Here is a 14,314-nt window from a genome sequence, read left to right on the forward strand (position 1 = left end):
GTCATACACCTATATAGTTTGTTAACAATTTTAAGGCTGCAATATGCAAATGACCACTTTACAGACTTTCATATCAGGCTGTTTGTTTCCATCCAAATTTTAGTTATATGTGAGTTTTATCTGGATCCATTAAATGTAAACTATTTGGTCAGTGTATCTAGTGGCCCTTAAAAACTACTTGGACACTTAACTGTTAAAGTATTTTTAAAATTGAGGGTTTTTGACCTGATGGAAATAGTACTTACATAATGGCTACAAATTATTCCTGATATCCCTCTGAGCACACAACTTATTTAATCTCCATAGCATGAAATAGGATGCTCTGGAAGGCCACTATGCTCAATGCAAAGTTAACTAGAGAGATATAATTCCCACAGACACTGAGCTGTGAAAGAGTAGACCTGTGATTTCAGAGGTGATGCAGCATTATGTACAATGGAACTAATCATCACACATTATTACCAGACCTCACCAATGTTCCTTTAGCTGAATGCAGCCCAGTCCTTACAGCAATGTTCCAACATCTAGTGTAAATCATTCCTAGAGAAATACAAGACAATACTCCAACAAATGGATGGAAAAATCCCAATTGATGTTCCAATTTCAGATGAAATTTTGGTTGAGTTGATGTCCATAAACTTCTGGCTATAATGTTTGGATTCAGTTTAGTACTACACTGAACAATCAATGGATTTGGAACCCCTACCTTGTGTCTACATTCACTGTTTATTTTATCAGCTACACTGACCAGGAGCATTTTGTAGTTCTACAATTACAGACTGTAGTCCACCTGTTCCTCTGCATTCTTTCCTATCCACCCTGTTCTTCAATAGCATGGACCCTGTTGGTCCACCTTGTAGATGTCAGAGATAGTATCTGTTGCTGCAAAGTTTGTGTTGATCATCCTCAAGTCCTTAACCAGTGGACACAGGACTCTTTTGGCTGGATATTTTTGGTTGGTGGATATTCTCAGTACAGCAGTAGACCCACTTGTATCCACTCGTATCAACACAACACACACTAACACATCACCACAATGTCATTGTCATTGCAGTGATAAGAATGATTCACCACCCAAATCATACCTGCCCTGTGGTGGTCCTGTCCATTGAGGAGCAGGGTGAAAAGGGGATATGAAAATATGCAGAGACACAGAGTGCTCCTGCATGGTCAGTGGAGCTGATAAATATGGCCAATGCGTGTAGATAAGGTAGGTGTTTCTAATTCAGTGAGTGTTCAGTATGTGTGTATTGGGGGAGAAAATGAGAATTTAGAAATGCGGGGGAGGAGGAGGAGAAGGAGGGCGCATCGACCCTGACCCCTAAAAGTGATGACGAGTCTTTAGAGTGTTGTCTCTTTCAGTGAAGTTTGTCCCGCGAAAAGAGTGAAGAAACTTTAAACTTCGTTAATTTAATCGCACAATGAGCTTCTTTATCTTTTCTAAGTTTTGGCGCACTTGAAAGACGTTTATGTACTTTTGTTGTCTTAATCGAAACCTAATCAAGTACATAAGCAAATCTTACGAAACCGAAACGTAGAATGAGACAGACGCTGTCAGTCAAAAAAAAAACCAGAAACATGTCAATAACAAACTTACAGGTTTATGTTTTCATTCTGCGTTTTTCGATGAGAGTTTAGCTCTGTTTTTTATGTTTACACTTGGCGCACATTCCAGCGTTATGCGAATTTGGACTACAAACCCCATTCATTAGCCACGACACCTCCTTTTCTTTCTCCGAGAGGACTTTCTCTAACGCGATTGGTCTGTGTGTCTTTGATCGAAGGCTGTTCGTCAAATTAGAACTCTTTCTACTCGGCTTGGGGGCGGACCCTCTGCCAGCTCACAGAAAGTGCCACGACTCCACAGTCTGCGAGTCCAAATCAGTGACTGAAAACTTGGACGGCTGGTAAGTCTCCCCTTTTTTCCGGTATGTCCGGATTTTAGCCAAATATTTAAAGTTAATTTAAGATTATGACATCAGGCAATTGTTAAACAGCGGATGTCTTTCCTCAAAACCACCGAAAAGGCGTTCAAAACTTGTTTGATTTCAGGATGTGTTAAAGGTTTTTGTGTAACGTAATCTTGGTCTGAATCCCAAATGCCGCCTTTCTCCCTATTAACTGCACGGCATAAAGACATGCCTGTTGGTTTTTGAGTTTAGAAAAACTTCAGTTTGGGTCCATGTGTAGGCTAAAATATATAAATGTAATCTTTAATGTAGTGTGTGATTTGTAAATGCTATACTTTTGGGACCTACTTGTGTAGTACGTAGTGAGTAGGGAGCGATTTGGTATTGAGCCTTACTCTGCCGAGAAGAAAAGCAGTACAAATTTTTCATTCTCCCTGAAGAAAACACGTCTCTTCGTCTCGTTTGAATGGGCTAATTCTTAAATATTCCCCGTGTAATTTGTGTATTGTTTGTTTGTTTTTTAAGTTTAAGTTTACTCTCACTGTTTTGAACAAAGTCGTTAAAAATGAAGCTAAAAATGAAGCTGGCCCAAAGTTAAGAATGTTTCAGTCCTTAGACTTTCCCCTCACAAAAAAGTAAAATATTTAGTTTTGATTAAACTTATATTACGTTACTTTAATGCCAGCCTACTGACTTGAGAGCAACGAAAACGTTCTCACGGGCTTATGTACACGTTTCACTCTCTGGAAGAGAGGAGAGTGTGGACCCTTTATTCACTAAAGGATGTTGATATTCCACAGACTTAGACGTAGATAAACTTTATTATCATTCAAATTTACACCGCACAGTGCGCATTAGCACGAAATTACATCGCATTGACTCAGGGTAGATCGCACATAAACAGTAGCAGTAATATTATATATATATATATATATATATATAATGTAGAGCAAAGTGTAGCGAAAATGAGTCTGATTATATTTATTTACCAGTTCTGTCTGTAGCCACTCATCAAAAGATGCGTGATGCGTTCATTCTGAAATTCTGCATGTAAAGTGAACTCCAGCTGGCAGTTTGCAAAGGTTTCAAACACTCAGTTTTTTGCATCTTAGTTTCATATTCCATATATGAAGTGGCAGGCACCTTTTGAAACTTTAACAGTATTTAGGCAATATGAGATATTAGACTACTTTAAGAAATGTGAGGGACAGGTGGTTTTCCATGATATGGGTAATTTTAAGGTGATATGTCTCATTAAATTGTGTGCTTTCTGAGTCAGAGAGTTCATCAGAGTTTATAGACGGGAGACAGCAGTTTTTTAAAAAAAGTTATCAAATATGAAGCATCTGCTTTTTTCCTGTACATGAAATAACATTTTTAGACTCTGAAGATGCCAAAATGACCCAGAACCAGCTTGAATAAAGCATTCTGTCAATTGGCAACGTGGAGCTATTGATGTTATGCAATAGCAGAGATTCTGCCTAAGGGGTTAATGTCTGAAACTGCTTCGTTGCTCATCTGCCCTGAGTCAAGCATATTGCAGCTTGGGCATATATTTATCTGCAAGTAACTATTCATCTCTGGATAGTATGGGGATATTTCACTATGATATATTACAATATTCTCTCCAGATATGCTTTTTTTTTCTCTTTAAATTGCATTAATCTGTAAATCAGTGCACATGTTTTGTTAGAAAAAGAGCATAATTAAACCAATTTAACTGACACAATATATACAACTCTGAATAACAAAACATTTAATTATTTGAAATATGTAAATTATTATTATTTATTACTTTTTTCATAGTTAAATATGGCAGTAGTGCTGACATGGACTCATTATATGACTAGGACCAGTACACACCCATACTCCGAGAAGTACAGGTGATAGGTATTTGGACAGGTTTTTTTTTTTTCCTCCTTTCAGTTTATTGTGTTTGAGATTACATTAAAGTCTTTGGTTTACTCAAAGGGTATATACATACTTAATCATTGAACTATTTAGAATTACAGTAATATTTAACTTAACACCAATTTAAGGTGACCATATGTAACCAGAAAGCTTGTTTACCAGTCAGGTGTTGGTCTTTGTGTCATTGCATTATATTGATTCATCTAAGGATATGTAGGTATAGACATGTCAATAACTATAAAAATACACCAGCATAACCTCAGAAAACTAATAGCTAGGAAAAAATAAAAACAATTGTACTAGTGTCTATTCTGTACACCGTAATGAACTTGTGCCATAGAGATGGGAAGATCAATGAGGCCCATGTGTCCGCTGCTGTTTATCTGTGAAACATGGTTAAGGTAGTCTTGCATGGCAGCCAACAAAAAGCTGTTCCACTACTTTGATCCATCCACGAATAAACCAGAGTAACAAATTTTCCGGAAATTTTTTCTGGAAACTGCCAAGATGCTTGTAGCTCTCAATAAATAGTATCACTGCAAAGGCCAATACATCCCTATCTAATATCAAATAAGAAATTTTCTTTGTTCTTTAAATCTATAAACAAAATTTAAATCAAAATTGAGTCTTTGTCATGGTAAGCTTAACATATTTATTTGTATATTTACTAATATGTCAATGAAATTAAGAACATATAGTCTGCTTTTCTCTGTATTTGTAACACCACAAGGTAGCTTTTAAATTCAGAATATTATTTCTATAAAAATATTGATTAAATAAAATTGAACACATGATGTGCCATGCGACGAGTGGGCTAGAGGTGTGTAGGGCCACCCAGCGCTTAAGTGTGAAGCTGTGTTTTCTCTGGAGTAACATTGAATAGCTTTCGGATTTGTTGGATTGGCTTTAATGATCCAGAACTAATCACCAACATTAGTGCTTAATCTCACTAATAATCATGTTGCTGAATGCTCTTGAACCCTCATTTTCTAAAGTCTAGTGTAAAGCTACTGAGAGATTAAAATTAGCTACTACTGAAAAGGGGGAGATAAATTTTACTATAGCAATGTTGGATTAACATGTGTTAAGAAAAGATCAATCACATATATATATTCCTATTTTTAACTGATCAGAGTTATATATATTTTTTTTACATATAGTGCTATTGTCTTGCTTGGATCTTTCACAGTTTTGCACCACATAATAGTTTTGGTTACCTTTAGGGAGAGTCTGTGCAGAAGTTAAGGCCAGTCAGCATTTCTCTTCAACTATGGGCGTCTCTGCATGTGGTGTGTTTTGTATGTGTGTCACATCCTGGTGGGATCTTGAGAGCCCTTTTAAAGAAACACTTTAAAAGTGTTTCTAGAAAGTACTATTTGGATCTTTTTTGCTACTGTGGCTCCCACTAGTGGAAATTTACAGCCCTGTACTGAAATCAGTGGGGAAGGGATGGTCTTTTGCCTTCTGCCTAAAGTTACATAGTGAAATTAATGCAGTTCTGAGCCTAGAGACAGAAGCTCTATTCTCCCTATTACTGGTCAGTGAAGCTATAATTATAATTATATTGCTATAATTGGTCAGTGAAGCTATAATCTTATGTTAATATATTACATAGTGTTCTTGTACAACACTCTGGTCAGAAGATTTCCAGCTAATGCAATTATACGTTGATCACTGGGATGTGTGTGTGGAGGGGGATGTATTTTGCTATCACTACTACAGACTAATCACAGGAAATGAGGAGTGCCATGTGCAGGAGTGGAATGAAGTGGGCTAGAGTGGGATGGCATGATCTTTGGACAGTATTGCATAACTTGCTGTCCTGTGGTTGAGAGTTGGGGAACTGCCATTTTTCTATGAAAAGGGCTTTGAGAAAGGGGGAGGAATTAAGGGTGATCACATGTCTGGTTTTCAGCACCATCTTTTTACTTTTACCTGCGAAGGCTGCTTTTAGTAGTGGATCTAGGTATAAGGGTTAAATGCAACCTTCATGATTGTTATACAAAACACATTTATAAAATTCAGAATGTTTCATCACAATTTGCTAGTTCACCAGTCTGTTTGCATGCTGGAAACAGGACTAATGTAAGTGGCATGCTAGGCATAGAAAAGACAAAGGGGCTAAATTATATTAGAAATTCATTGCAAATTTAGTAATATCATTTGACCTTGACTCGGCACGGCTTGCTTTTTGTACAAGGACAGCTCCCCCTGTGAAATGGAACTGGTGACGTCACAAAACCCCATCTCTAACGGGAATCGCAGGCTTTGAGAAGCACACCAACGGCTGCTGTAAAGTCAGGCACTGTTTACTCATTGTGTATTCGTGTGTTGTGTTTCAACTGAACATGGCTCTGCACCCAGTTCTCACAGATCCATTTTCCTTGTTGCTTTTGCTGGAAATTTTCTGCAGCCATCAGTCCAAGGAGCATTTAAGACTCTTCAAAACACCTCAAGGTAATGGTACAAGCTGCCGCTGTGAGTCAAGTGGCGAGTTTGTGCTGGATTTGAATGAGCTCTGCATTTCGGGGTGATTTACACCACCATTGGCTCTCTGGCCAATCAGTGCTCTGTAGGGTTTACACGTCATGATTTAGTACCTACTTGGCACAGTTGGAACTCGGCGCGAGCAGGGACTAAAAATGTATTTGGTTCTAGGGACCAGGTACCAGATTTGGCTAGTGGAAAACCAAAAGAGCCGAGCCATGTCGAGTAGCATCGTTTAGGTTCCATGCAGTGGTAAGCACCATAATCAGGGGTCTAGGCTAACTTTTTGCACTGGTGCACTTAAACATTTTCTTAGTTGAACCCAAATTTTCACCTGCATCACATTTAACACAGCAGTTTTACAAGTTATTTTACAAGGAGCCCACCTACCTGAACGTTGAGCCAAAATGTGACATTTTTTGACAGTTGCACCTAGGTTTGCAAAATTATGGGAAGTTGGGAAATTAACCATGGGAATTATGGGAATAAAATGGGAATATTCAAAGCTGAAGGTGAGAAACTTGTATATAGTTGGTAAAAAAATATATACTGAAGCATAATCTTGGCTAAAATAATTAGATATGATACAAAACCAGTTGAAGCAAAGCTGCTTCTCAATCCCAGGCACGTTACAGACTGAAGGGTTACTGAGACTACACTCCCTGCACTGTTCATTCCTCCATCAGCATGTCCAGATAACGTCTAGAAACTTGACACTCACCTAATGAAAGCGCACATTTGGACCAAAGCACTACCTCAAGTCAGGTAAGTTTTGATGAGGTTCATATTTTTATTGACAATAATAACATTGAAACATTTAAGCAACTATTAAATCAAGGTGTAATTTTGCAGTTGCTTGCTATCTGATAAATCAGAAAAGCTCAGTAGGCTAGCAAGAGGTTATCTTACCAAGGCTTATCAATTTCGGCCTACATCATAAAATGTGTCGGTTTATTTATACATAAATTGTACCCTCTGTTCCTTTTCAAGAAAATGATCTGTGACGCTGTCGTACCAACAAGGCGTTTTTTTCCAGGGACTTGACTAGTGTTCTCTCAATGGCCAGCAGAGCTAGGCTGCTTAAATGGCTTGGCTCTTGTGAAATGTGTCCGCCTGTGAGTGCTTTGTGACGGTGGAGGGGCTCAGCAGCACCCGCTGGTCAGAAACTGCGATAGAAATCAGAAAGAGTGATAGAAGTCAGTCTCCAAACACATGCAGCTACAAAAAACCCCACCAGAAATAGAAGCTCGATTTGTTGCTAGTCATTTTTAACATAGAAAATGCCGCTAAGAGATTTAAGAAAATCTCCGGTTCAACTCAGAACAGAATGAACATGTAATGTTCCCACGGATCTTTACACCAAAGTATCGTTGATTCGCTCATTTAGCTGTCAATCAAAAAGGGATTCAGCCTCAGAATCATGCAGAAGCTGAGCGTCCGGGCCAGCCCACTGCCCCAAAGACCCCCAGAGACGCTGAGCGTCCGATGGGTGGGACAAAGCCCAGCATTTATCCAATGACTCGTCTCGGGGAATGATTGAGAAGCCGCATTTTTACCAGTGATAAGAAGCTGATTCTGAACAAAAGTTGAGCGCGTTGTAGAGCATATTTTTTCAATGACATGTACACACAATAGTATATATTTGATCACTTATTTTTTTGACATTTTAGGGGAAGCTGAGCTTCCCTTGCAGTCTTAGAGCAATCGCCTCTGCTAGCTACCTATATTATTGTTGCCTCAACGAGTTTCTGTAAGCAAGAGTTACTACTTATTTATTTAACGTTTTGAAGAAAATTAGCTTTAGTGTTTTTACACTTAGTCATTTTGTTTAACAGAAGAATGCCACGTGCATCAACTGTGACATCGCAGGTGTCAGTTATTATTTCTATTATGCCTTCATGCCTGCTGTTGACAAAGAAAATGGTATGTTGATATACAGGTGCTGGTCAAAAAATTAGAATATCATGGAAAAAGTTTATTTCAGTAATTCCGTTCAAAAAGTGAAAATTGTATGTTATACTCATTGATTACACACAGACTGATATATTTCAAGTGTTTATTTCTTTTAATTTGATGATTATTACTGACAACTAATGAAAACCCCAAATTCAGTATCTCAGAAAATTGGATTATTACTTAAGACCAATACAAAAAGGATTTCTAGAAATGCTGGCCAATTTAAAAGTATGAGCATGTACAGCACTCAATACTTAGTTGGGGATCCTTTTGCCTGAATTACTGTAGCAATGCGGTGCTGCATGGAGTCGATCAGTCTGTGGCACTGCTCAGGAGCCCAGGTTGCTCTGATAGTGGCCTTCAGCTCTTCTGCATTGTTTGGTCTGGCATATTGTATCTTCCTCTTCACAATACCCCATAGATTTTCTATGGGGTTAAGGTCAGATGAGTTAGCTGGCCAATTAAGAACAGGGAGACCACGGTCCTTAAACCAGGTACTGGTAGCTTTGGTACTCTGTGTAGGTGCCAAGTCCTGTTGGAAAATGTAATCTGCATCTCCATAAAGTTGGTCAGTAGCAGGAAATATGAAGTGCTGTAAAACGTCCTGGTAGACAGCTGCGTTGACCTTGGACCTCACAAAACACTGTGGAAACTTTACACTGGACCTCAAGCAACGTGGATTCTGTGCCTCTCCTCACTTCCTCCAGAGTCTGGGACCTTGATTTCCAAAGGAAATGCAAAATTTACTTCCATAGTTATAGTAGAGTGGTCCAGAGAACATAACTTTGGACCACTCAGCAGCAGTTCTTTCCTTTTTGGAAGCGAGACACTTCTCATGCTGTCTCTTGTTGAAGAGTTGCTTGACACAAGGAATGCGACGCTGAAACCCATGTCTTACATACGTCTGCGTGGTGGTAGTTCTTGAAGCACTGACTCCAGCTGCAGCCAGTCTTTGTGAATCTCCTCCACATTTTGAATGTGTTTTGTTTCACAATCCTCTCCAGGGTGTGGTTATCCCTATCGCTTGTACACTTTTTTTCTACCACATCTTTTCCTTCCCTTCACTTCTCTATTAATGAGCTTGGACACAGAGCTCTGAACAGCCAGCCTCTTTACAATGACCTTTTGTGTCTTGCCCTGCTTGTGTAAGGTGTTGACAGTTGTACAAAAAAACAACCATTAAGTCAGCAGTCTTCTCCATGATTGAGTAGCCTAAAGAAATAGACTGAGATGCCATTTAAAGGCATTTGCAGGTGTTTTGGGTTAATTAGCTGATTGGAGTGTGGCACCAGGTGTCTTCAATATTGAACCTTTTCACAGTATTCTAGTTTTGAGATACTGAATTTGGGTTTTTCATTTCATTTTCCCAAAATTTCCATGGAAAGTTTTAATTTTAGAATATTTCCAAAGTTCCCTTGGAAAGTTACTGGAAATTTATCAGACATTTTCCACCCTTTTCTTGGCTTAAGAATAAACGGCCAACTATGTACAACAAAATGAGATGTAGACCAACAACATTGATTAAAAAACAATATATAAATAAACAGTTTTAATGTAATTAAATTTGTGGTCAGCCCTCCAGCATCCAAGTCAGCATATGTCTGATTCAGTAACAGCTCCAGTACTTAAGGTGGAATAGAAGAAAAATAAGTAAACCTAGCTGCTTTTACTCCAGCTTGCAGTTTTGTCCAGGCACCTATAACTGTTTCACTGTTTAAGGTGTTTAACGAAAACGTCAAATATGCTGGTGTTAGTGTGTGATTGTGTGAATATCGCAACAGCATTTAATGTGGAACAGAAATGTCAAAGAATTTAACGTAGCACTTAAAAATACCTGTCATTTCTTAAGAGTAAGCAACTTTTAGATTGTACCGGTGTGTTTTGGAAAGTTTAAACGTGTGCTAGACAGTATAAAAACATAGGTATATGTTAATATTCACTTTTCTGTTTCAAAGTTTGGGTCTGTGTTGGTGCTGTAATTAGTGTTGCGAGGCTTTTAAGGTCGTGGAGAGTAGCTGTGCAGTGCACGCCACATCTAAATATATTCCTGTGGTTGTGTTCATAGTCTATTTTATTATTAACCATCCAACCTCAAGAAGAAGAATCACAGGTTTACCTCACTGCTGTTAAATACTGCTGTATCTGTAACTTTTATTTTATCATAAATTAAAAGAAATTGTTTATATATCATATCACTCTGAACTCAGTTTATAATCTCCAGTAGATATAACAGATATTTATTTATTTGCAGAAACGGAAGGACAGGACTGAGCAAAGATGGATGTATACGATCCTCAGACTCTAGGAATTATGGTGTTTGGTGGCTTCATGGTGGTATCAGCTATTGGCATCGCCCTAGTTTCTACTCTTTCCATGAAAGAAACATCATATGAGGAAGCCCTGGCCAAGCAAAGACACGAACTAGCCAAGACCCATCCTCCGCGAGTTGACAAGAAGAAGAAAGCATCAGAGAAGAAAACCAAAGCCAAGAAAAAGGAGGAGAAACCCAATGGAAAGCTTCCAGAACAGGACTCTGGTGCTGAACCTGCTTCGGAAACTAGCGAACTAGAATCTGACCCAGAAGCCACATGTGCACCTCAGCCTGTTCCTATAATCAAGGCCTCATCTTTTCCTAAACCTGTGCTTCCTGAAACTAGAGCCGAAGTTGAGGTTGTTCAAGCTAAGGCTGCTGTAGTTGCTGCTACTCCTGATCCTTCCCCAAAGGACAAGAAGAAGAAGAAAGTGGCAAAGGCAGATCCAGCCACCAACAAGCCAGTAGAGGTTTCTGCAGAGACCCTTAAAAAGGAGCCGTCCCCCAAGGCTGCCAAGGAGCCGTCCCCCAAGGCTGCCAAGGAGCCGTCCCCCAAGGCTGCCAAGGAGCCGTCCCCCAAGGAACCAGCTCCTAAGGTTTCCAAGGAACAAGCCCCCAAGGTTGCCAAGGAGTCGACCCCTAAGGAACCAGCTCCTAAGGTTTCCAAGGAACAAGCCCCCAAGGTTACCAAGGAGCCCATTACTAAGGAACCAGCCATTAAAATTGCCAAAGAACCAGATGCAAAGATTGTTAAGGAACAGGCTACAAAAGTTGCAAAAGAACCTGTTGCTAAAGAACCTGCTACCAAGGCTGCTAAGGAATCTGCTGCTAAGGCTGCCAAGGAATCTACAGCAAAGTCTACCAAAGAACCAGCCGCAAAGGTTGCCAAGGAACCTGTTGCTAAGGAATCTGTGGGTAAAGTTTTCAAGGAGCCTGCCCCTAAGGAAGCATCTGCAAAGATTTCCAAGGAACCAGCTGCTAAAGTTTCTAAAGAACCAAAAGTCACAAAGGAACAAGCACCAAAGATCACCAAGGAGACAGTGGTCAGTGAGGCTGTCAAAATGTCTGCTGCTCCACCAAAATCTGAGGAACCCAAGCCTGAAAATCCTACTAAGAAGAAGTCAAAAAAGAAGGCAGAGACAGGTTGGTGTTTTAGGGTTACAGCACAAATGAAATTGTGGTTAAGAACCGAGGTTGAAACTATGGGAACCAGTAAGACATTTGTTTCCATCATGCCATCTTGACCTTGCTTGCTTTCAGTGACCTTACAGATAACTGGTAAAACATTGGTTAGGTACCATGCAACAAATGGAAATAGAAGGAATTTGGTCATTCTTGCATTTAAAAATTAAATAATAAATCTCTAATGACATTCTACCTCAAACTTCTTTTTCTATTAGCCATGTCTGCGGATGCAGCCGATGTACCTCTTCTGTTACCATTTAAGACACTTGTGGCCACTCTGAGCAGCTCTATGTTCAGTGAATCCGAGATCCAGAAACTTCTGGAGATCATAAGTGACAAGGCAGGAGCTGATACCTGGCAAATGGTAAAAACACAGCCTCATTTTCTTTCGCTTCTGTCTCTGTTTATCTGTCTGTGCTGGTCAAATGTTACAATTCCTACGATAATATTCACAACTGACAATTTATCTATTTGATCCTTTGTGCCTCACTGACAGTCTCTTGCTTTACATTTGCTGTCTTTCTCTCTTCAGGCATCTCAGAAGGGCGACCCCTTGGCTGCTTTGAAGAAGCAGCTGGAGGAGAAAGAAAAGCTCCTGTCTGCTGAACAGGAGAACGCAACTGCAGCCAAGACACGTCTCCGTGAGCTCACTAAGGTAGTGCCTATGCTACCTACATATCAGTGGCGGGTGCTGGTCTTTCAAGGAGGGGAAGCTCAATTTCGGCCTACATCATAAAATGTGTCATAAAATGATCTTTGACCCTGTTGTACCAACAAGGCGTCTTTTCCAGGGACTTGGCTAGTGTCCTTTCAATGGCCAGCAGAGCTAGGCTGCTTAAACGGCCTTGCCCCATGTAAAGTGTGTCCGCCTGTGTTCCCACGGATCTCTACACCAAAGGATCACTGATTCGCTCATTTCGCTGTCAATCAAAAAGGGATTTGGCCTCAGACAGATCATCCAATCATCATGCAGAAGCTGAGCGTCCGGGCCAGCTGAGGCCAGCCCACTGCCCCATAGACCCCCAGAGACGCTGAGCGTCCGATGGGCGGGACAAAACCCAGCATTTATCCAATGTCTCGTTTCGCTGCTTCGCTATTGAACTCTGTGGGCACTCAGCGTCCACACCGTTTAAAGCACTGAAGCTCCGGGAATGATTGAGAGGAAAGCCGTGTCTTTACCAGTGATAAGAAGCTGATTATGAATAAAAGTTGAGCGTGTTGTAGTGCATATTTATTCAATGACATGTACACACAACAGTATATATTTGATCACTTATTTTTTTACATTTTAGGGGAAGCTGAGCTTCCCTTGCAGTCTTAGAGCAATCGCCGCTGCTACATATTTTCCCCAATATGTGCAATACCGCGGCCACATTTGTTCTAAATTTACAGCTTTTTTATTTTTGCGTAACAGGAGTTGACCACTGAGAAGAGCAAGCTGGTTTCTGTGGAGACGAGAATGAGCTCTGTGCTGAGCGCTCGTGAGCAGGAGATCACTGCTCTGCACGCCCGCATGAAGGCTTCCTATGATGACCATGCCCTCCAAACTCAGCAGCTCAACAGCAAGGTCAGAGTGCAAAGTCTTTGGATAATATCTATGCACATTTTGTGTTTACAAAATAAGCAAATGTTTACACATTTATTTGTTGTTTTTTCTGAATTTTTCAAATAGTTAAATAAGAAATTACATATATTATTAATTTAATATAATTAATACTAATATAACATTTATTTTCTTATAGTGTGTTCTTGAAATAAGTTATTTTCAGTGTTTTTTCTTGTTGCCAAGAATATAATTATCGCCAGAATACCCTGAAATATTGTTATATTATTTTAGGGCCATATTGCCCACCCCTACTACCAACATAAAAAGTGTGGAACAAGACAACCCAGCTGGTTATATGTGATTTCCCTAAGTCAGCAAACAAAGAATAAGAAGAGAAATGTGCAAAACCAGCAACAATTTGTGTAAAATGAAACAACCAAGTTAAAACTGAGATTCTGAGTGCCTTAAGGCAACTGCTCTGGGCTGTGCCTGAGCTCTGGGGAACTGTGTGTAGCTAAATATGATTTAAAGGAACATGCCCAATAACCAGCCTTTCTTAAAGAAAGGAATGAAGGGATGTTTATTAATATGAAAATGGTGTAGTGATGTTTGATTGTTATGATATTTTGACTGAAGCATGACTGTTTAGTTAATCTGTGGAAAGGGGTATTAAATGTCCCTTTCAAGGTGCCCTACGAGATCTAAGGCATGATTTATGGTAACAAGTGCCCCCACAAGTGTTCCCAGCAGGAACCAATAAACAGTAGGTTCTTCAGCTTGAAAAGTGGCTGAATAATTGGAAATAAGACAAGAACACACTCAGTTTGTGTGTTTCTGGGGCTGTATTATATTATTATTATTATTATTATTATTAACAAAACTTTGTGCTCCTTTTTTTCATTTCTGCATATATTAATCCTGCCCTCCTTATTTTCTGTACAACACAATCACATAATAAAAGGCACATGTAAACAAAGACATTGATATGAAGCACCAAAACTTCTCCAG

At 39.6% G+C, this 14,314-nt stretch overlaps 1 protein-coding gene across 2 annotated transcripts in view; it reads left to right on the forward strand.

The window, feature by feature from the left end:
* Positions 1-1,820: 1,820 nt before the first annotated feature.
* LOC136677023 (ribosome-binding protein 1-like) overlaps positions 1,821-14,314 on the forward strand; it is a 30,952-nt gene continuing 18,458 nt past the window's right edge. For both annotated transcript variants that reach the window (XM_066654372.1, XM_066654371.1), the window contains exons 1-5: positions 1,821-1,907; positions 10,516-11,718; positions 11,976-12,124; positions 12,293-12,415; positions 13,175-13,327. In XM_066654372.1, coding sequence (XP_066510469.1) covers positions 10,542-11,718; positions 11,976-12,124; positions 12,293-12,415; positions 13,175-13,327 — 1,602 coding nt within the window. In that variant the 5' untranslated portion in view covers positions 1,821-1,907; positions 10,516-10,541. The remainder of the gene's footprint in view (positions 1,908-10,515; positions 11,719-11,975; positions 12,125-12,292; positions 12,416-13,174; positions 13,328-14,314) is intronic.

This window comes from Hoplias malabaricus, chromosome X2 (assembly GCF_029633855.1).
Source record: "Hoplias malabaricus isolate fHopMal1 chromosome X2, fHopMal1.hap1, whole genome shotgun sequence".
NCBI lineage: Eukaryota > Metazoa > Chordata > Actinopteri > Characiformes > Erythrinidae > Hoplias > Hoplias malabaricus.